At 55.8% G+C, this 20,886-nt stretch overlaps 1 protein-coding gene across 1 annotated transcript in view; it reads right to left on the minus strand.

Moving 5' to 3' along the window:
- Nucleotides 1-8,503: 8,503 nt before the first annotated feature.
- The window catches only part of ADAMTS16 (ADAM metallopeptidase with thrombospondin type 1 motif 16), a 148,356-nt gene continuing 135,973 nt past the window's right edge, over nt 8,504-20,886 (minus strand). Inside the window, exons 19-23 of the mRNA XM_045807991.2 lie at nt 19,919-20,120; nt 19,564-19,758; nt 17,846-18,070; nt 10,169-10,316; nt 8,504-9,785 (exon numbers count right to left, since the gene is read on the minus strand). Coding sequence (XP_045663947.2) covers nt 9,670-9,785; nt 10,169-10,316; nt 17,846-18,070; nt 19,564-19,758; nt 19,919-20,120 — 886 coding nt within the window. The 3' untranslated portion in view covers nt 8,504-9,669. The remainder of the gene's footprint in view (nt 9,786-10,168; nt 10,317-17,845; nt 18,071-19,563; nt 19,759-19,918; nt 20,121-20,886) is intronic.

Here is a 20,886-nt window from a genome sequence, read left to right on the forward strand (position 1 = left end):
CCATGGATGCGTTGTGCACAGACCTGTAACTTGGGCGATTCCACTTCCTTTCGCAGGATCTTTATGACCTGCTCAGTACGTGTTAGCCGCTTTTATATTTGCAATTTCACTCATAAAGAAACACGATTCAAATAGACCCATTTCCTATCTGCACAATGATCCCCTCCCCCACCAAACCAACTTGCCAGAAAGTCTGGATCTATTTGGAAAACAGCTTTGTTCTTCCATTCTGTACTTTTTTTTGCCCATTTAGGAGAGCTGTGTTAGGCAAGAAGACACTTTCTGCCGTTTTGTTTTGGCCAAAAACGCCTCTACTGATGCGAGGGGTTTGTTCTCCTGAAAACCACTCCCTCTGTTAAATGCGCTGCTTCTGAGGTCAGCCTGAGACGAACTCAGGATACTCAGGCTGAAGGTTAATGTGTTCTGGTGAGAACGAGAAGGAGGGAGTGTGTTTGGGGACCCCTTGAATGCACCCCAGAGTGGCTAGAGTGGGAAGAAGGGATGGTCAAGGTGTGGAGCCGGCAGGGGAGCTCTGTGGGGCGGGGCAGAGGCCCTGTGCTCCCATCTGGGCAAGAGGAGTGGTGGTTCTACCAGGACACCCAGGGGAGATGATCCCAGGGGTTGCTGTGCAGTGAATGCTGTGCCCCCCGCCCAAATTCTCATAGTAAAGTTCTAATCCTTAATGCAATAGCATTGGGGGTGGGGCCTTTGGGAGGTGATTAGGGGAAAATGAGATCCTGAGGGTGGGGCCCCGAGGTGTGGTTGATACCCTGAAACCAGAGCCCTCTCTCCAATCTGGGGGGGCCCAGTGAGGAGGAGGCTGTCTGCCGGCCAGCAGGAGAGCGCTCAGCAGACACGGAATCCGTCTGGATTTTGATCGTGGAGTTCCCAATCTGTGGTATTCTGGCATGGCAGCCTGAACAGACTCAGGCAGAGGCCAGCTGAAAAGAAGCTCCTGGAATATGAAAGAGTCTAAGGATGAGGACAAGCAGGGAGCGCATGGATGGGGCCAGGCTGTCCACGGAAGGGCCTATGAGGGAAGGCAGAGCAGAAAGGACCCTGCTACTGAGCAAATGAGGGGGTCTAGAACCTTCCAGAGGGAGCCACATGGAACCAGAATGGGGGTTGTGGTTTTTCTACATCTTTGACTCAGTTGGATCTAAAACAGGCAAAAAATATTAAGGTGAGTTCAGGTTCCAAAATCACTGTGGTGAAAACTTGGAAAACAGGTCAAAAAATTATTTAGGGGACATTCTAGAGGGATCATCTCTCTAACTCAGAGCCTAAGAAGGACCTCATTCTCTTCGAAGACCTTGAAACCCATCAGGTCATTGATACACGCCTTTGCAGCCCCTAGGATAGAGCTCATACACTGAGGTCCTTTCAATGCATGACCAACAAAACACAAATGGTGACATTTTCATCTACAGTCTTCTCACCTTTGTTCCCAATATCTGCATCTCAATCCTATGGTCTTTCCAAAAACACATCTTCCCTGAGCTGAGAGACCCGTGCACATAGATAAAAGGTTGACAAGTAAAACCATGTCTGAGATTGGGACTCATCAGAAAACCCAGGATGTGCCGTCCCCATGCCATGGGCCAGCGTGGCTGTTGACTTCAAGTGCAGTCGGAAGAGAGTGGTGAATGTGAGCAGTAACAACACCGCCTTAGGAATTCTCTCCCGCCATGAGCCACACCACAGAGGCCATGATGCTCACATGCTCCTTCCTGTTTGGTTATCATCTTTCTTTTGTCCGAATTGAACAAAGATACTAATTGTCATAGGCAATCTGGACACATTGCTCCATAAGTTAAGATAATAACAAAACCAAGGGGCTCCTGGGGAGGCTCAGTCGGTTGAATGTCCGACTTTTGATTTCAGCTCAGGTCATGATCTCAGGGTCATGAGATCGAGCCCTGTGTCAGGCTCTGCACTCAGCATGGAATCTGCTTGGCCCTCTCTCTTGGCCCACCCACTTGCATGGTCACGCTCACTCTCTCTCTCTGTTAAATGAATGAATGAATGAATGAATAAATAAATAAACAAATAAATAAAACCTTTTAAAAAATAGCAACACTAAAATAACTGTGTGTATTTGCTTTCAGGTTGTTCGTGTAGGTTGGTCTGTCTGGATGGACCTTCCAGTAATGAATGGTTATGCCCAGAACCTCAATGCTTACTTGGCAACAAAGTTTCTTTAGAGAATGAGAGCGCACAATTTTTCTGTTTTTTTTCATTCCTATCATCGCTCCTTCCTTCATTTAAATTTGCCAAGAGATGATTCGGGGCAGAGGTAAATATGTAGCACTCATTCTAAACAATGGAAGAAAGAACAAGACAATTCTCTAGTATCTGTTTTTGAGATTAGCGAAACAGAATGGAAAAAACATGGCTGGTGTCTTGCAAATCTTACAATGTCTTCCCTTCTCACCTGGACAGGCACAAGTGAATGTGTGTGTGTGTGTGTGTGTGTGTGTGTGTGTGTGTGTGTACGTGTGTGTGTGTGTGTGTGACAGAGAGAGAGAGAGAGAGAGAGATCTGATGTCTCCGTCTTCCCTTCCTTCCTTCCTTCCTTCCTCCCTCCCTCCCTCCTTCCCTCCCTCCCTCCCTCCCACCTTTCTTTTTTCCATTTTTCCTAATTTGTCATTGACATGGCGGCTTGCTAGGCCCAGAGAAAGCCTGGTTAAGGCTGGGGACGGGATGCATCATTCTGTCAGCTGCTGGGAGCCCAGCCCCCAGTGCTGAGGGGTGGCCCAGCAGCGGGAACATCATGCCCGCCCCACTCTCTTTCCAGCCACTGCATCTGCGTTGCTTGAAGAGCCCAAGACAGCGGGGCAGGCAGTGAGGTCCGTGGCGGTGAGGTGGACCTGGCCTCAGCTCCTGCCGGGGCCACCGCTCAGGGTCCTGCCCCAAATGCAGGAGGAAGAGCCCACCAGGGCCCTGCACTTCTCTTCCTCTCCTGATGAGGACATCATCAGTCCTATGGGATGAGAGTTTCACCTATGACCTCATTTAACCCTAATTCCCTCCTCACAGGCCCCATCTCCACATGGGGATTAGGGCTTTAACCTACGAATCTGGGGGGACACAATTCAGTCCCTCGTGTGCAGTGTGCTGGTGGGGAAGACCTCCTGGTGTCCAAAGGCTGGGAGTAGCCTTGAAGGGCACAGAAGAATGACAAAATACAGCACATTCCAGAGCTATTGAGCTCACTCAAAAATGAGAGAGAATTAAAGCTGAACAAATATTTGGTCCATTTCCCCTCGGGCATGAGCCCAAGTAGAATGAGGGGGTATTTAGGTGTGCCCCAGCCATGAAGACAAGCAGACCCACCTGACCCCATCCGAGTTTGCAGGAGGCGTCCTCCAGGGCAGGCTGCTTTGTGACCGCCAAGCCTGGTGGGAAGGCCTGGTGTCCCACTTGAAGGGGACATGGGGGCCGAGGGCACCGTGCGGTGTACAGTCCTGTGCTGGAAAAGCCAGAGGACAAAGCGCTTCAGGGAAATCACGGAGTCAACGCAGCCTGCACGTTGATGGTTTTGCGCCTGACCTTCCGGGGGGACTGGCACGCCCTGCTCAGGCCCTGGACACGTGGTGACCACCAGATGTGCCGGCAAGGCAGGCAGGAACATGCTCCCTGGCCCCTCCTGTTCCAGGCTGCACCCCCCTTGCGGTGGGGGGCTGAGTTCCTGCCCGGGCTCCGCACCCACTCGCCTCTTAGCCACAGGACACCCAGGTGTTGTTGAGTCTCTGTCCAGACTTCAGATTAAAGCTCTCATGATTTGCAAACTCACCAGAAACCCTCGGGGGTTTTCAGACCCCAGCTGGGGAGTCAGCTGCCTGGGCCAGCCATCAAAACCCCTGAGGTCAGAAGAAATCTCCGTCACTGTGAGTCACGGGCTGGATGCTGACACAGGAGGGGGCCCCGGGAGCCTCTGCCCAGGCCAGTGACCGTGGGAGGGAGCCAGGTGGCTGTAGGGTGAGTCTGGCAGGCACGCGGGCCTGGGAGTAGCTCCTGTCGAAGACCCTGACAGGAGGACCCTCAGCCCTGCCTTTGGTCTCCCCCCTTGCAGGTGAGCTGGTGGCCCTGGACACCTGGGGGAATTACAGGTGAGCTCTGCTCTGCCCACCGCTTAGAGGCTGTGTCTGAGTGTCACTGTAAGCACTTCAATAGGCATTTCCAAAATGATCCATTCAAACTCCCCAGAGCCCTCTTCTGTCCTCTAATGCAAGGCAGGAGACCCTCTTTCCCTTCCAGTCCGATGACACGGGCTAAGATCCTGTTCTTGGGGCCGGTTCATGGCCTCCAGTAAAGGATTAGCTTAATCATAAGTGAAGTGCAAAAGCCAGCACCTTAGAATTTCTGGGAAACCTGAAAAATCTATGTCCTTTTTTTATGGATAATGAGCCAACAGTGAGGGAGGTGAAATGACTTGTCCTGGGCCACGCTGGGGGAGCCTTGAAGGGAAGGGGTTCCATGCAGGTCGGGACGCAGGACCTAGCACCGTGCCTGGCACACAGCAGGTGTGAGATGGCGTGGCTCTCACGAATTACTCACTTCTTTCCCGCTGAGGGCAGGGACCACCCCACAGCTGTGCTGGGCCATGCCGGGCGTCCCTGCCCAAGTCACAGGGACTTCACCACGAGCCTCGCTCTGTCCGGACAGTGGGGCGTGAGCGCAAGGGGCGCCATGTCCATTCTGGGAAGAGGCAGTAAGAGGCTGCTGCCGTTTCTGGTGGCTTCTGACTGGTTTCCCTCTGCCCTAAGGACAGCATGTCCTCGGGTGGAGCTGCTGTCCCTCCAGGACAGACTCACAGACAATGTGTTGCCAATTCGCAACAGGATCCAGGAGCAAGCTGGTGTCGTAAGGCCCTGAGGTCTCGGGGTTGTCATTCCCGTGGCCACGCTGATGGATACAGTGGGTGTGCGGGGCTGACGTTGAATTAACGGACGCATGGATGGTGGCGCATAGCATCCAGGTTCTTTCGGCCCCTCTTACTCCTGTGGGGTGCTGACTGAGGCTGCCGTAGAGGAGTCCGGGCCGGGATGAGGGGTATAGGTGCCTGACCGGGTCAGCATCTAGCCTGGGGCGAGTGCAGGGAGGTGGACGCATCGAGGGCCGGGGTCCTGCTGCTGTCCCTTCTGGCAGTGCCATGCTCTTGGCCAGGATGACAGGGAAAGCCACTTTCTCACCTGGAGGAGAATGGAAGTAGTTTCAGTGAAATCGTGTGCTGTGTGTGCAGGCGAGACTCACGGGTCTCGCCCCACTGCCCGGCACGCCCATTATTTGTGCCCTCTCTGACCTTCCGTGCTCTTGTTTTCTTCTGGAAATTGGCAAATAGGACTTGCTGAAGTGTCAGCGAAAGCCTTTGATAACTTTGAGTTGAAAAAAGTCATATCAAAATTAACTGGTGTAAAAAACTCACTTCAAATGCCCATCTATCCCTTATATACTGGGTTTGTGTGTGGAAACCCAAGTGTGGAAATGAAACAGGGCTCTGCGTGTACAGATCCATGACCCTGCCCCTCACGCAGCACCTGTTCTCATGTCTAGGTGGCCCTGCAAAGCTGGGTTCGGGTTCTGGGGCCAAGCGTCACCTCTCCGGGCACCTCCACTTCGTCTGGGGACTCTGCTCACCTGACAGAAGCTGCAAAAGGGCAGGCGCAGCCCAGCATCCCTGCAGCGGCCTGCAGGCTTCATTCTCTGTGGCGTTAAGCCAGGTGTCCCCCCGGGGACAGGTGCCCGATCACGGCGTTTGAGGGAAAGAGCTTGCAATGATGTCCCAAGGCAGAAAGCCATCCCGGTGGGCAGGGCCCTGGCCTTCCGTGACCAGCTCGCGTGCTTGCAACCCATCTAAGGCCGTCAGTGCCGGCCCGACCTCTGCACGCGGTGAGGCTGTGTTCCAGAACGGCTGCCCCACCAGGAACCTGCCCGTGCCCAGAGGAGCCGTTCTTCAAGCATCTGAATGTATGGCCCTGTTAAAGGCGAGTTTCCCTACCCTGCACACCAGGGCAGGACCCTCCACGAGGGAGCGGGCGGGAGAACTGGCCGTGTCATAGTCAGTTCTGGGCCAGCAGGGAATGAGAGTTCATCGGGATGCTTCAAGTGCTAGCAATATAAAATACGCGTGGAAAACAGAGCGACTATTTTTCACCGTTCAACTGTAATTTTGATGCTTGTAATTTTGAACGCACAATCTGCGTCCCCTGGATTGTCACCTGTACCCAGATTCCCATCAGCCCAATCCTTTCCCACTTTCTGCTCTCACCGCTGGGGCCAGAGGAGTGCGGATCACATGGGGATTCCTCAGCCATGGGGTCGAGACCCCTGGGGTCCAGAACCCAGAGTGAGGCCCCATAAGCTGTGGTTCCAGCATCAGCTCTTCCTCACTCAGCCCACAGGGCAGCCCCCAGAAAGGGGGGCAGTGAGTGGGGGGCGGCTGGGGAGCCACTCACCCTCAAATTCAGACATTTCCTACAAGGGGTTGGTGGGGGGTAATCTCCTTGTGCCTGGATTCTGACTTCATCCACACAGGACCTAAAAGCTTCACACCTAGAACTTTCTTCCAATTCCAAGCAGTGAGATTATATTGGGAACACACATTTTCAGGAGAAACTAAGGTTGTTGAGAAAAAACCCACATCCCATCACTCCTAAGGAAAGAGACTCTCCATGGGCTAGATTTTCCCAGGGTGTTGCAGGGGTGGGTAGAGCAGGGTTCCAGACATGCAGTAGAAGATTCCAGTCACTGCCCGTGTCTCCTGCCTCCGTGGAGCTCCCAGGACTCCCCGGCCACCGGCAGCAGAAGCAGGTGCGTTGACCCGGCCCACAAGGGCCTGAAGACAGCGGTGCTGAGGAGAGCAGCCCCACGGCTGGCACGGATGGAGGGGGGCTCCCAGGGGCCAGGCTGCACGTGACAGGAAGCCAGTGCTCGTCCCCACAGTGGAGGGGCACGTGGGGTTTCACGGGCACAGTGCCCGTCTCTGTGCTTGGCCTGCAGCAATGCCAAATAAACATCAAGGGACATGGAGCCTGTGCCACTCTGATGGTCACGTGTCACAGCAGAGAGCAGATGAAGGTTCTGGTCAGGGACTGAGACAGACACAACAGGGCAGTGCACTCACCCCTTAAAGGGCACGTGTCAGTTCAGGCTGGGGGGCAGACCCGGCGCAGGCCATGCCCGGGGGAAAAAGGCTGACCATGTTCCGGGGTGCAAGGCTGCCCCTCTCCTGTCCTACCTCTTCCCTCGTTGACGGGAGCCAAGCTCCCCCTGCTCTGCCTGCCTGTCCTGATACAGCGCTTTGCCGTTTCCGACGGAACATGAAGTCCTCGAAGGCAGAACCACGTCTGCCCGATTTTTGCCCCCTTCCCACAACCAGACAGCAGATGTCCAATGAAGGGTCACTGGAAACAGTCCTGGAGGGTTACTGGAAATCTGTAGAAGGCCAGAGGTCTGGGGAGGGGCCCAGGGTCTTGGTGGATCAACAAGCCCCTCGTGTGTTAGAACGAGCTGCCTGAGTCCCGCACAGTCGCAGCCCAGCCTCCTCTGGCCGGGACACCAGCAAGCGCTGCGTCCATTCTCAGTCTCACCTTCCTGTCTGTGAGTGGGGATTAGGCTTCTGTCCCCACGGGTGGGCCATGTGCCAGCGGAGGCTTGCTGAGCCGCCTCAGCAGCTGGGGCTGTCTGCGGGCCGGGGAGGTGCGGAGGGTGACTGGGACGTTCCATGGTGCCCCATGAGGGCTGGTTTAATCCAGGCCAAGGGGGGTGGTGTGGTGGTGGGTGCCACACGGCGACGTGCCTCAGCTCCGGTGCTTACCCGTTTGGTCAAACACTAGACCGATTTGCTGTGAAGGTATATTTCACATGTGATTAACACTTAACGGTCAAATCAGCAGCCTTTGAGTAAAGCAGATGATCCCCCAGAATGTGGGTGGGCCTCACCCAATCCGTTGAAGGCCTTAGGAGCAAAGACTGAGGTTTCCCTGAGAAGGCATGTGGCCTCAAGACTGCAACACAGAAACCCTGCCTGCTTTCCAGCCTTCTGCCCTACAGAGTTCGGATCTGCCCACCCCCATCATCATGTGAGCCAAGTCCCAAAATAAATGTCCCTTCTCTCTCTATAGAACACCCACTGTTTCTGTTTCTGTACAGAACCCTGTCTAATAAAGCAGGAATCACAGGGTCAGGGGTCACCCTTGCATTAATTCTGCCCAGGGAGGCTCTGCCCACTCAGGTTCCAGTGGAAGCTGCAAAAACCTTGGTCCCCGGGCTGGGTGGCCCCAGCGTCCTGCCCACCCCTACCCTGGCCACCTCCATCCCCGCTCACCTGCTCTCTTCCCTGTAGCCTCCTCATTTAGGGGCACGCTTTGTCCTCAGACCAGTTCCAGCACTTTCTCCTGGATTCCAGGGCCCCAACTCTGTCCACGGACCAGTTCCCTGACTCCGTGCCAGGCCCCCGATCTCAGGTGCAAAACTCGTGAGGAGTCAGCAGACCACAAGCAAGCGGCACCATATAACATTTATTATAAAACTTCAGCAAATATAAATATCCGGGTGGTCCCCGGAATGGAGCCATGTGGAGGAAGGACAATGCCGAGCAGCACCGACCCTGAGCAGGGTGTCGGGGGCCTGCATGCGGCTCCATCCGGGAATGCTGCCCTTCTTTCGGAACGGGTCTTACAGAACCACCAGAATTCACAGGAAAAAATTCAAAAACAGCACAACACAGGCAAAGGAAACATGGGGTTCTGAGGGTCACCACGTCCGCAGACGTCCGCCGGGCCAGGACAGCCAGCACCCCACCGGGACAGCAGGGGTGCGGCGTAGCTGGTCGCTCTCTGACTCTGGTGTAACCCGTGATTCTGTCATTTCAGAGAGAAGCATTAAGGAACGGGCTGGAATAGAGATGCGCGCTTGTCAATAACGAAGGGTAACACGCAGGATAGGAAAGTTCTCTCCTCCCTCGCATGAGTCTGAAAGGGACCAGAGTCTGAAGCACCGTAGCAGGATTTCGTGTTTCCCGTTTCCAGAGGCGAAGTCTCCAGTTGGGACCGGGGTCCGGAGTCCAGCCTCCCCACCGGTCCGGCAGGTGCCCCTTCCAGGGGCCACGGGCTCTTGTCCCAGCAGAGAGAAGCCGGGCTGCTGCGGCGGGAAGAGGGGGCCCTGGGGACGCCAGCCGGGAGCTGTCCCAGCCAGCTGCTTCTCCGGAGGGAGGCTGCTTAGTCGGACCCGGGGCAGGGCCTCGAGGGGGGCGGAGGCCGGCGTACTTAGTGGCAGATCTGTCGTACTTATTCCTAATTTCACGGCCTTTCCTTCTTTCTCCACATATGCAGCGTTTAGCAAGTTCAGCTCCTTCTGTCTTTCTGACTTGATTCAGCTCAAGTGCAAGGAGCATGACTCAGGCCGCCTCCGTGCTTCACCCAAACACGTGTGCGTGCGCGCCCAGGCAAGCCTTCAGACCCGCGACCTGCACGCGCATGCGCCCACACACACACACACACACACACACACACACACACACACACACACTGTCCTATCGGAGAGCCGGACCCAGCTCTTCCTCCCCGGCTCGCGTCCTCCTCGGCCGTGTTCGATGCCCGCCGCGCAGCTGGAGTGGGCTGAAGGCACGGCACCTCTCTGTCCGCCCTGGGCACAGCCGCCCGGGCCTCACAGGTTGGAGGCTGAGCACGTCTTGCAGCACCGCTCTCCGTAGAACTGGTGACTGCACATCCCGTGCTGGGGCACCAGAGAGCACCAGGGGAAGTGGTCTCTGCAGGCACCATCTGAAACGCAGCAAAGGCCGAGTCAGCCCGGGGGCGGGGCGGGGGGGGGCACGGCTCCGAGGCTGCGGAGGGCGGCCCTCTAGGGAAGATGCGGCCCTGTGAGAGTGGCTGTTTCCACAAGGCCCCCCTAGGAAGGTCCCTCAGGACTGGCGTGTCCTTCCTTCTGTGTGGCACCCGCCCACTTAGAGACACTGGGGACAACAGCCGGGCCACCTGCTACCGAACTTCAGTTGTTCCTTCTCTGAAAGACAGCAAGACCCCAACACCAGGGCTTTCTAACCACGGACACCCCACTTCCTCGGGCCCACTAAGGAACCGCTCCAGACACGGGACAGCCCCACCCCGAGATGCCAAGGCCAAGCCGAGGGGCTCCAGACACTCACCTTTCTTCTCTGCGATGGGGCAGAAGTGGGTGTTGCAGGCCAGGGAGGCGGTGGGCTTCTGGTGCACGAAGCAGCCCAAGGCCGGCCGGCCCCCCGCCAGGCACTGCACGGCCCTGGTCTGCACGCCGCCCCCACAGCTGGCCGTGCACTACGAGAAACACATGCACAGAGGTCATCCGGGGCTGCCGGGTCCCGGGGCAGCCTCTCTTCCAAGCCTCCCCTCCACCCGGACTCCACAGTGATTGTGAGGAAGCAGACCAGATTCTGGATTAATCCCCGGTGTGGACAGAGGGGGCAAGTACTGGAGGTCTAAAATGCTCTTGACTGGTCCATGTCTCATAAACACAAGGAAACTGGAGCATATCTGGGGGTACCAAGATCATTCCCTGCACCCACCCAGGCTCTGTGGCTGGCACCAGAAACAATGCCCTTCATGGAAGGTCATCACCCCGGCACCCTTTCTGCGGCTCTTGCCGGGGAAACCTTAACAAGCCAACTCCCACAGAGGCACGATAAAACGAAGTCCCCTCTAGACCCCAGTTCCCAGACTCTGGGTGCCTGCCTGGAGGTGGCAACAGCAGCCTCCTGGGCTCGCTGGCATCCTCCCGCGGGCATGGCTCTGGAACACATAGTCCCTGGCACTCTGAGCAGGTTAGCATAGCGGAGCTGGGGCACAGAGGAGCTGCACGGTTCGGTCGTCCTTCACCAGGCTGCCAGGCTCACAGCCTACAGACCATGTGTGTGGGTCCATCTGAGCTCAACGGTGGGCAAGACATCGGGGGATGGGCCACCAGAGAGACGGAGGAACCCAAACCAGCAAGCACTGATCTGTCCAAACAGAGAGCTGCTTGACGTCTAGACTGAATTATGTAAATTGTGCTCCAACAAGGTTCCTCGTTCAAAAATGTCAAGAATGCAGGCAATTAAGGAGCACCTGCAAGAAGAGGGGTCAGATACCACTGTGGGCGTCTGGTGCGTGGCTGGGATGCTAAATCCTGTAAAATGCAAGGATAGATCGGTGCGGAACCGGCCCGTCCACGGCACAGGCGGCTTGCCAAAACGCACAAGACGGCACGCCATCACCCCATTCGAGCAAGTGCGGTTAGCAAAGCCTGTGGCTGCCTTCCCACAGCTGGAGTCGGCCTGCAAGGCAGCAGCCAGCTGTTCCCCTGCTTCTTTCCCAGGACCCACCACGAGCAGAACCTTGCAAGGCACCTTTTCAAACCCCGTGGGGTAGGGGCTCCAACGGAGCGGGTAAACATCTCTGTCAAGTCAGAGTCCGGGAAACTCATAGGCTAAAGGAATTGTTTTTTCTTGTCTCCTCTTTAGCTAAAGGATGGCAGGGCCCCCAGAGGTGAAGATGCAGGGCTCCAGCTGATAAGCACGTGGGTCTGGAACATGTCCGTGAGGCTTACCCCTTCCCTACAAAACCAACATCAGCTAAAGCTGTCAACAACTCAGGTTCAATATATGGCTGTAGTAGTCAGAAAAAAAAAGAACGGTGTGGGCAGATTTCGTGTCTGGCTTCGGAATTAGCAGGCTCATCGATGATGGAGTCAGACGTTCCCCGCTGCCTACTGCGTCTATCTGAACGTCCCGCGGCAGCCCAGGTCTGGCTTTTCACTCTGCCCTCCGAGCGCCTCCCAGCTGTGGCCGGCTGAGACCTTGAGGAAGGCCAGCTGCACTGGCCCGGGGCTCAGCTGCTCACTGGTCACATCTGCATCTGTACACGTCCACGACCTCGCTGCCCACGCCGGAGCCCCCATCATCGGCAGCAGCGGGGGCAGAATCCCAGCCTTGCTGACAACGTGTCTCAGTTGAAAACCAAGAGATCTAGCCATCATTTTAACCACTTAAAATCACGAGGAAGGGATTGATTCTTTGTGTCCTGGACCCATTTATTCACAGCCGGAATCTCTCACCGGCCAGGTGCCAGGCGCCAATCTAGGCACCGGATACTGAGTGCTGGACACAAGGGAGTCGCCCCTCTCTGGGATTTACTGTCCCTACTCAAACTGCGATCCTTCACACTCCAGGAAGAGAGGCTCCAGGACTTGGATCTGGAAGTCAAAGCTGATGGCGTCTTCCTCAGCTCGATGGGGTTTAACCTGAGCATTTTAGGTAATTCTTCCTGCAGATGGCAGGACGCAGGTGGCCAGTGTGCTACAGGGACGGAGACCTGCCCTTGTCCACCGACCTACACACGGTGACGACCGCCGTGGCCATCTGTCCAGACCCCAAGGCTGCTGGCTCCACCCCAGGTCAGCGGGTCTCAAAGCCGATGTCAAACACCTGCTGGACCCGCCCCAAACCTGGAGCTTCGGCAGCCCGGGTGGAACCTGAGACCCCGCATTTCTAAGCACGGCTCTTTAGCTGTGGGCCGGGCCATGCTCGCAGAGCCCTCGCTCTAGCTGACCACAGCCATGTCGGCAAATGCCTTTCCCTCTCATCTTTTTGTTTTTGGAGCCGACTCCTGCCACATCAAAGTCTGCCAAGAGCACGCACGGAGCCAGTGCATGGCACGTCACCAGGTGAGCCGGCCATCTCACAAAGAGGCCAAGACTTCCCGTGTAGGCCTGGGCAGTCACTGTCACTTGGCAGCCGCATGGACTGCTGCCCCCCTGGCCACCTGGCTTACTTCTGCCCACCTCTCAGTGTCCCTGCTGTAGACGCAGGAGGACCGGGGACCCCCACTCTAGGGGGGCTCTTCTCGCCTTCAGCCCTGGTAGGGCCGTCACCAGAGTTCTGCAACATTCATGAATGTGTTTATGGTCTGTGTCTCCTGCTGCTGCCCAAAGTCCCCGGGGCAAGGACGGCCCATAGGTGGGCAATTCTGAGGAGGCAGCAAGGAAGCTGCAGCCCCCCTGTGCGGGTGGGTGCAGAATGCGAAGCAGGACCGTCACCCTCTGAAGAGCATCCCCGGGCTGCTCCGTCTATGGCCTCCAGCCTCTTCCAGGTCCTTGGACCCCTCCTTTGCTTCTCGTCCTTCACCTCCGCATGCCTGCCTCCCTCATACAAGGCCTGAGGCCATGCACAGCTGAGCCAGGGCTCTTTCCAAGACGGCCAGACTAGGGGATCAGCTGTGGTCCAGGGGGCGGGTCCCCCCACCCCGAGGTCAGCAAGTAGGGTCTTCTTGCCATTCCAGGATTAAACAAGCTTGCCAAATGTGACGGCACCTCCTGGGAGCCCTCCCTGCTGTCTGCCCTCGGAGATGGCCCCTGCGGGTGTGTCAGTCTCAGACTTCCCCAGGGTCTGAGTGGCGACCTGCGAAGCACGCACTTTCCAGAACACTGAAATCCTGAAAACCCTCTCCCTTCTGGACTTCTTCTGTTTCAGGAACAATCCGTGTATTTTGAGACATCCCGCACCAGAGCGGCTACATACGTTCTGAAGAGATGAGTGCAGAAAACCGATCGTCACTCTCAGTCACTATCAAAAATCCAAAGAGATGCATTTTTAAAATAACGTTTGCCTCTGGGTTTGTTTGAAATTACAGGGATGATTGTGTGTCACTGGCCCTGACGGCAAAAGGCTGGTGATTCCTGCCACTCTGTAGCTCCCGGCTGACACTCTGGCAAAGACACAGATGTAGTGAAAAGAAGGGGCACCTGCACCCCAATGTTCATAGCAGCAACATCCACAATAGCTAAATTGTGGAAGGAGCCGAGATGCCCCTCAACAGATGACTGGATTAAGAAGATGTGGTCCATATATACAATGGAATATTACTCAGCCATCAGAAAGAACAAATTCTCAACATTTGCTGCAACATGGACGGGACTGGAGGAGATTATGCTAAGTAAGTCAAGCAGAGAAAGACAATTATCATATGGTTTCACTCATATGTGGAACATAAGGAATAGCAGGGAGATCGGTAGGAGAAGGAAGGGAAGAATGAAGGGGGGGTAAACAGAAGGGGGAATGAACCATGAGAGAGTATGGACTCTGAGAAACAAACTGAGGGCTTCAGAGGGGAGGGGGGTGGGGGAATGGGATAGGCTGGTGATGGGTAGTAAGGAGGGCACGTATTGCATGGTACACTGGGCATTGTACGCAAAAAATGAATCATGGAACACTACATCAAAAACTAAGGATATGCTGTATGGTGACTAACATGTAAAAAAAAAGTAAAAATGAAGGAAAAAAACCCCAAAAAACAAAAAAAATAAAAAAAAAACAAAGGCAAATCCTCCAACCTCCCCGCCCCCCCCCCTTCACGGGACCCAGGAGTGCCACAGGGCTCAGCTCCCAAACTCAGGAGCAGCTAGTAAATAAATCCACTTTCATTCCTGACAGTCAGAGGTCTCACACCTTCCTTGTCCCGATGTGATGACATCTCTCCCCTCCCGGGAGACCCATGAAGGCTCCCTGTATTTGTCTTCTTCCTGCGGCCCTGGGGGCAGGGGGTACTCTCTCTCCAAGTTCACAGCGGCTGCCGACGGAGCACTCCCCAGAGACTTGGGTCTCCTCAGGTCAGGACGAGAGAGTACAGCCCCTGAGGGCCTCAGCATTACAACCTCGGCTCTAAATAAACATAAACGCAGCTGGGAGTTTTTGCACAAATTTAATGGCTTACAAATAGAAACTCCCTCCGACTCCGGGGGCGGCCTGGGCTGCGACCTTATCCAGCAATGTCAGCAAGAAGGTTCTTGTCTCCTTGTGCGCCACCCATGGCTGCAAGACGAAGAGAGCGGATCAGCAGCAAATTCTTAGAGGTGGGCCGGCGACTGGGCAGAAGGGCGCAGGGAGCCTGTGTATTCTGTGTGTGCTTGTGTGTGCATGCCCGTGTGTGCATGCCTGTGTGTGTGCCGTGTGTGTGCATGCCCGTGTGTGCATGCCTGTGTGTGTGCCGTGTGTGTGCATGCCCGTGTGTGCCTATGACAGTGTGTGTGCATGCCTGTCTGTGTGCCGTGTGTGTGCATGACTGTGTGTGTGCCGTGTGTGTGCATGCCCGTGTGTGCCTATGACGGTGTGTGTGCATGCCCGTGTGTGCCTATGATGGTGTGTGTGCATGCCTGTGTGTGTGCATGCCTGTGTGTGTGCATGCCCGTGTGTGCCTATGATGGTGTGTGTGCATGCCTGTGTGTGTGCATGCCTGTGTGTGTGCATGCCTGTGTGTGTGCCGTGTGTGTGCATGCCCATGTGTGCCTATGACGGTGTGTGTGCATGCCCGTGTGTGCCTATGATGGTGTGTGTGCATGCCTGTGTGTGTGCATGCCTGTGTGTGTGCATGCCTGTGTGTGTGCCGTGTGTGTGCATGCCCATGTGTGCCTATGACGGTGTGTGTGCATGCCGGTGTGTGTGCATGCCTGTGTGTGTGCCGTGTGTGTGCATGCCCGTGTGTGTGCATGCCTGTGTGTGTGTGCCCATGTGTGCATGCCCATGTGCACATATGCCCAGTGCTTGTGCACACGTGTGCGCCTGTGTGCTTGTGTTCGACACAACGTCAGCACGACTGCAGTCACAGCTGCAATACTGATCATCAGTAACACGGCTGCTTGCCCCTCAGAGCCTCTGGGTTTCCAGGTCAGTTGCGCACGGTCCTGGTGAAGAACCCCCGGAACAAGCCAGGGCCCCCAGCTCCTGCAATGAGGACGCACTCCCATCTCTGTCATGTAGACAGCCCAACAGGTGTTCCCACGTAAGTCACTCCCAGACCCAATCAGCACGTGAACCACCTAAGCCCAAATGACCAAAATGATCTAAGTCAGACCTACCGGGCAACCACCACGGAAAGTGATGATACGCAGAGCCGTTTAAATCAACAGAAACCCTAAGGATCACATAATAGAAACCGTGATCTTTCGACTATGACAAGAATAAGCCTGTCTGGGGGCAGAGTTCAGCCAGGCACTGGCCATCTGTTATGGCCGACAATCTCCCCCAGTTCGGGGGCACAGCCTTGAGTACCAGCACTGACAGCAAACATACCCTTTGCGTTCTTACTTACTCCCCAAAATGTATAGTCTCGGATCGTAATAGATGAGTCACTGGATAAAAACTTCAGGCAGCTTATGATAAAGATGACTTCTTAGACAAACACAGTGACCGTTTCAGACTGGAGAAAGATGTATGCAAGATGTATTTTAGGTTTGGGGTTCAACGAAATGATGATAAACCTCTGTTTTTCTAAATTTTCCCAAAGTCTCCAAATTAAGCACAGCGGCTGAAGGCTGGCTCCGCCGAAGCTGGGGAGTGGCCTCCGCGTCGGGAGTCCCTGTTGGCAGAGGGACAATGGTCTCAGGAACCACGTCTCTGTGCCTCTGACCCCCACTTCCCGAGGGACAGAGAGAGTACGACCTCTGCCCCAGAGAAAACCCCAACTCTTCACTCATCCCTTGCTTCACCTCACGGCAAAGACTGGGAGCTCACGAGAAAATGAGAGGGGTTTCCCACTTGGGAAAATGTAGTTATGGATACATTTTGTCTACTTAAAACAGAAAATGCTTGAGAGGGATATGGTTCATATGCCTCCCGCTCCAATCACTTAAGCAGAACAATCTCTTTATTCTGTTATGTTCGGTTAGTCACCTCACAGGACATCGCTAGTTTTTGATGTCGTGTTCCATGATTCATTGTCTGCCTATAACTCCCAGTGCTCATTACAACACAGGCCCTCCTGAACGCCCATTTCTCATTTAAACACTTTTGGGAGACGGGCTCATATATTTCTAAATGCAAGCGTTCAGGGCACCTGGACGGTGGCTGCCACCACACACCCATCATACGCCATCCCTCTGTCTCCTCTACCTTCATCTTTCACAAAGAGGAGAGTCAGAGACAGGCCACCATGTGCAAATGAGAAAGAGCTCCTTCCCGTGGTTCTTCTCCTCTGGCCGGACCAACAGACTACAGAGTCAGAAAACGCTCCCCGCTCCTGCATACGGGGCTGGATGGGGGTGAGCACCCGTCTCTCCTGGGCAGAGAAGCGGAGACCAGACTCCTCGGGGTCTGGCCAGTGGGAGGGGCTCAGGATGCCTGTGCCCCACAGCCCTCCGGCCTGGGCCTGGGCGCACCCCGAGCCAAGAGCAGAAAGAGCAGCGGGAGCAAGAGCAGTGAGGGGACCCGGGACAGGCAGGAATCAGGGAGCACGGGCGGAGGAGCAGAACAATGGGCAGGGAGGGCAGCCAGGCCCCAGGATGAGGACTGCCAGGAATCTAAAGCAGGAAATGGGGCGAGGTAAGAGACACTTAACAACACCAACAGAATTCTCCCTGAGTGGAAGGTGGTGTGGACGGAGGAAGGGGTGGGAGCACGAAGAGCCCGGGCAGGCCTGGACAGTCTGGGGTGCTCCACCACCTTCCCACATGCACGGCCTCAGGGTTCCGGGGCCAGAACGTACAGTCGCTGACTTAGTCCAGATCCTGTCCTTTTTCCCCGTTCGCATGCGTCTCTGGGGACGTCTGCCCAGCTTTTATAGAAAACGAGACACGTTTTCCCACACTTAATTGGGTGACGATTTAGAACATGGCACACGGGCCGTGGACTCCAGCCTTGGAGAGCTGCACCCATGCCCAGGAACATGGGCCCCATACCCAGTCTGGAGAGAAAGGTCAGGACCTGGCTCAGTGGGTTTGGGGATACACGCTCACAGAAAGTTCCCCACCTACACCAGCAGCCAGCTCCCAGAACAGGAGGCTATGCCGACCTCTCTGTGGGAACTGAGTGCCACCCTACCTGAGACCAGGGCGAGGCAAACCAGCTGGCTCGAGGGGGGCCTGTGGCTGCATGCAGGGGGTGCCTGGGGCAGGGAAACAGGGCACAGGCGCGCTCCAGCTCCACGCCGGGCTGTGGCAGATGCAAGCACTTCTTGGAGGCCAGCTCTCGGTATTTCCCAGAAACGTGCTTTTCAGCACACCTTAAGAATCTTTTCTGTGTTCCTCTTCCACACGTAACAGAGCACTAAAATAAAAACAAAAGATGGGAGTGAAAAATATTTCTTTGCTGGTGGCTGTCTTTTATATCCTCCGAGAGCCACATTGTCTTCCGCTTATATCTGCGTGAACATTAACGGAAGTGTGAAAATTCAACGAGATTTATTAGACCTTGGCATTTCATATCTATGTTTTAAAAAGGAGGATCTTAAGGGGCCGGGCACATATAGACCATGAAGGGTGTAGCTCTGAAGCTATCATTTCACCGCGAAGCTAAAATGCTGGGTTGCAGCTGATTCTGGAAAGTGCAGAAATCTAATACAAAAGACAAGACCGAACCCCAGGGCCCCATGGAGCAGCACCAGGCAGCTGTGGCGTGACGCTGGCCCCCAGAGCAGGGGCAGCCGGAGGACACCAGGGCTCACAAACCTCCCTCCGAATGCCGAGTGAAGGGAGCAAGCATGCTCTGAGCATGAATCCATCCTTTCCCCACCAGGGAGTGCTCGGAGCCCGGGCTGTGGCTCACGCGGTCCCCAGGCAAACCACGGACCATGAGGGGGACGCAGCACTGCAGCCAGAGCACATATGAGAGCGATGCACGCGGCGGCACCGCAAGGCCGAGCTCTGAGGGTCTTGGGAGAGAGGTCCGGGCTTCAGGCATTGATGCCTTGAGCTCGCAGAGTGGGAGGTGCTGAGCCCAGTGGGTGATTGCATCCGGCTCAGTGTCTGCAGATGACGTAAACGGAGGAGCCCAGGTGGCGACACCTGCCCAGGTTCCGGCCTCACGCCCTCGTGCGCTGCTTACAGTTGTGCTTTGAGCGTCCCTGGCACTACGGAGCAGACGGCGCCGGGAGGCTCCCCTCTGTGGCTTGCTGGGAGAAACTCTGGCATGTGCGTGTGCGTGAAATGGTCAGGGTGAAGACCTTCCACCGGGACACCACCCACAGATGGTACAGTGCGGTGGCTTCCTTCCTATGGGCTCGGACTCCTGTCAGCATGATGAGTGTCCCCCACTTGTCCTGGCCTCAACACTCAGTGAGCGATGGCCTCGTGGATGCCGCTGGGTGACATGCTTGGAGGATGTGATTGGAAAGCCCCCAGCATGCCCCGCAGGGGAGCGCTGTGAAGGGGCTGAAGCCCAGGAGTGGCCTGAGCGGCGGAACCGGACTCGGAGGAGGAAGGGGTGAAGGAAGAGAAGCGGGAAGCAGCGAGGCCAGGTGAGGGGAGGCAGCCCCCAGGTGAGAGCTGGCGACCCGGTTCCAGCTGGACCGGGCGCATGTACCTGGGACCGGCAGCACCTAGGCGGGACTAGCAGAACCTAGCTGGGACCAGGAGCACCTAGCCAGGACCGGGAGCACCTAGCGGGACCAGGCACATGTCCTTGGGACCAGCAGCACCTCGCTGGGACTAGCAGTACCTAGCCGGGACCAGTAGCACCTAGCCGGGACCAGGAGCACCTAGCTGGGACCGGCAGCACCTAGCCGGGAGTGGTAGTACCAAACCCTGAATGGCAGCACCCACCTGGGACCAGGCAGACACAAGCCACTGCAGCTTCTTGTGCTTGTGGCAGCGCTTGAGCAGACAGACTTCGTGGGTCCGGGGCTTGGGCTCCGAGCCACAGACGGCATCCGGCAGCAGCTGCGCCCTGGCCGAAGGGTTAGTGCTCTTACAGGCCACGGACCTCTTCCTCCATCCCTTTCCGCAGGTTCGAGAGCACTGTCCGGGAAGACAAGGGGCAGCAACCAGCAAGGAGTCCATCAGACCTAGCCCGGGAGGTCCAACAGCAGGCCCTGCAAGGCTCGGTGAGAATCCAGCTCTGCAATCGCTGGGGGGGGGGTCCACTGGCTGCCCCCCCACACAACCCTGCCCCACTTACCTCTGCCCAGGGCCCGGTGCTCCAGGCGGGCGGGCAGCTCTGAGAGTGGCAGGCCTGTCGGCTGGAGGGCACGGGCTGCGGACACAGGCTGGCTGCCACCCGCTCCGACACATAGTGGGCCCGTCGTGTGCACTGGACGGGCCGGCTCTGAGTGCCCCCACCACACGTCCGGCTGCAGGTGCTCCAGTTCCCCACCGACCAACTGGGAGGAGACAAAGACACCTCGGTGAGGGGCGCCACCTTTCCTGGAGACACAGCGGTGCTAATCCCACCAACCGCCCACAGGTGCACGGTTATTTCTCAACATTCTCCAAGCCTGTCCGGTCCTGTGGCTTCTCACCTCCTTGATTAGCTGTTCTGGTGGTCATTCTCCCTTCCTCTGCTTTCATTCACCTGCACTTGGAAATGACCCCAACACAGGGTTCTTTTCTCCCCTCTGGCTTGTTTTTAGGTGGGAAATTTCACACATATGCAAAAGGAAGGCCCCATGTGTCCCCAGACACCTGACTTCAATGTTCTTCGACTTATGTCCCCAAGCCCGTAGCATGCTTAAGCAAATTCCAGATCTGTATTGGTTTCAGTGCACATCTCCAGAAGATAAGGATTGTTTGGTTTTAAAAACATAACCACAATACCATTATGGCATTTAAAAAAATAAACCATGATCCTTTAATGTCATGTTATTCATATTATAATATTATTATTCAATTCATATATTTCATATTATATCATTCAATATTGTATTATTCATGAATACCACGATATTCAGTGTTTCGTCTCCAGCTGGGTCCTGACGCCCTAACTGAAGTCCATCTGCTCGTCGGAAGTCCGGAGTTCGGACAGAGTCTGCCGTTAGCCACGGGCGGGCTGGTCTTTCTTCTCCTTTCCTCTATAGGTTCTTTCTTCATCTGTTCTTCTCTTCCATTTATTGGTTTCAGAAATGATACCACCCACCTTGCGGAGTCTCC

Source organism: Ursus americanus, chromosome 15, assembly GCF_024610735.1.
Source record: "Ursus americanus isolate L20-20 chromosome 15, mUrsAme1.1.p, whole genome shotgun sequence".
NCBI classification, from domain to species: Eukaryota; Metazoa; Chordata; class Mammalia; order Carnivora; family Ursidae; genus Ursus; species Ursus americanus.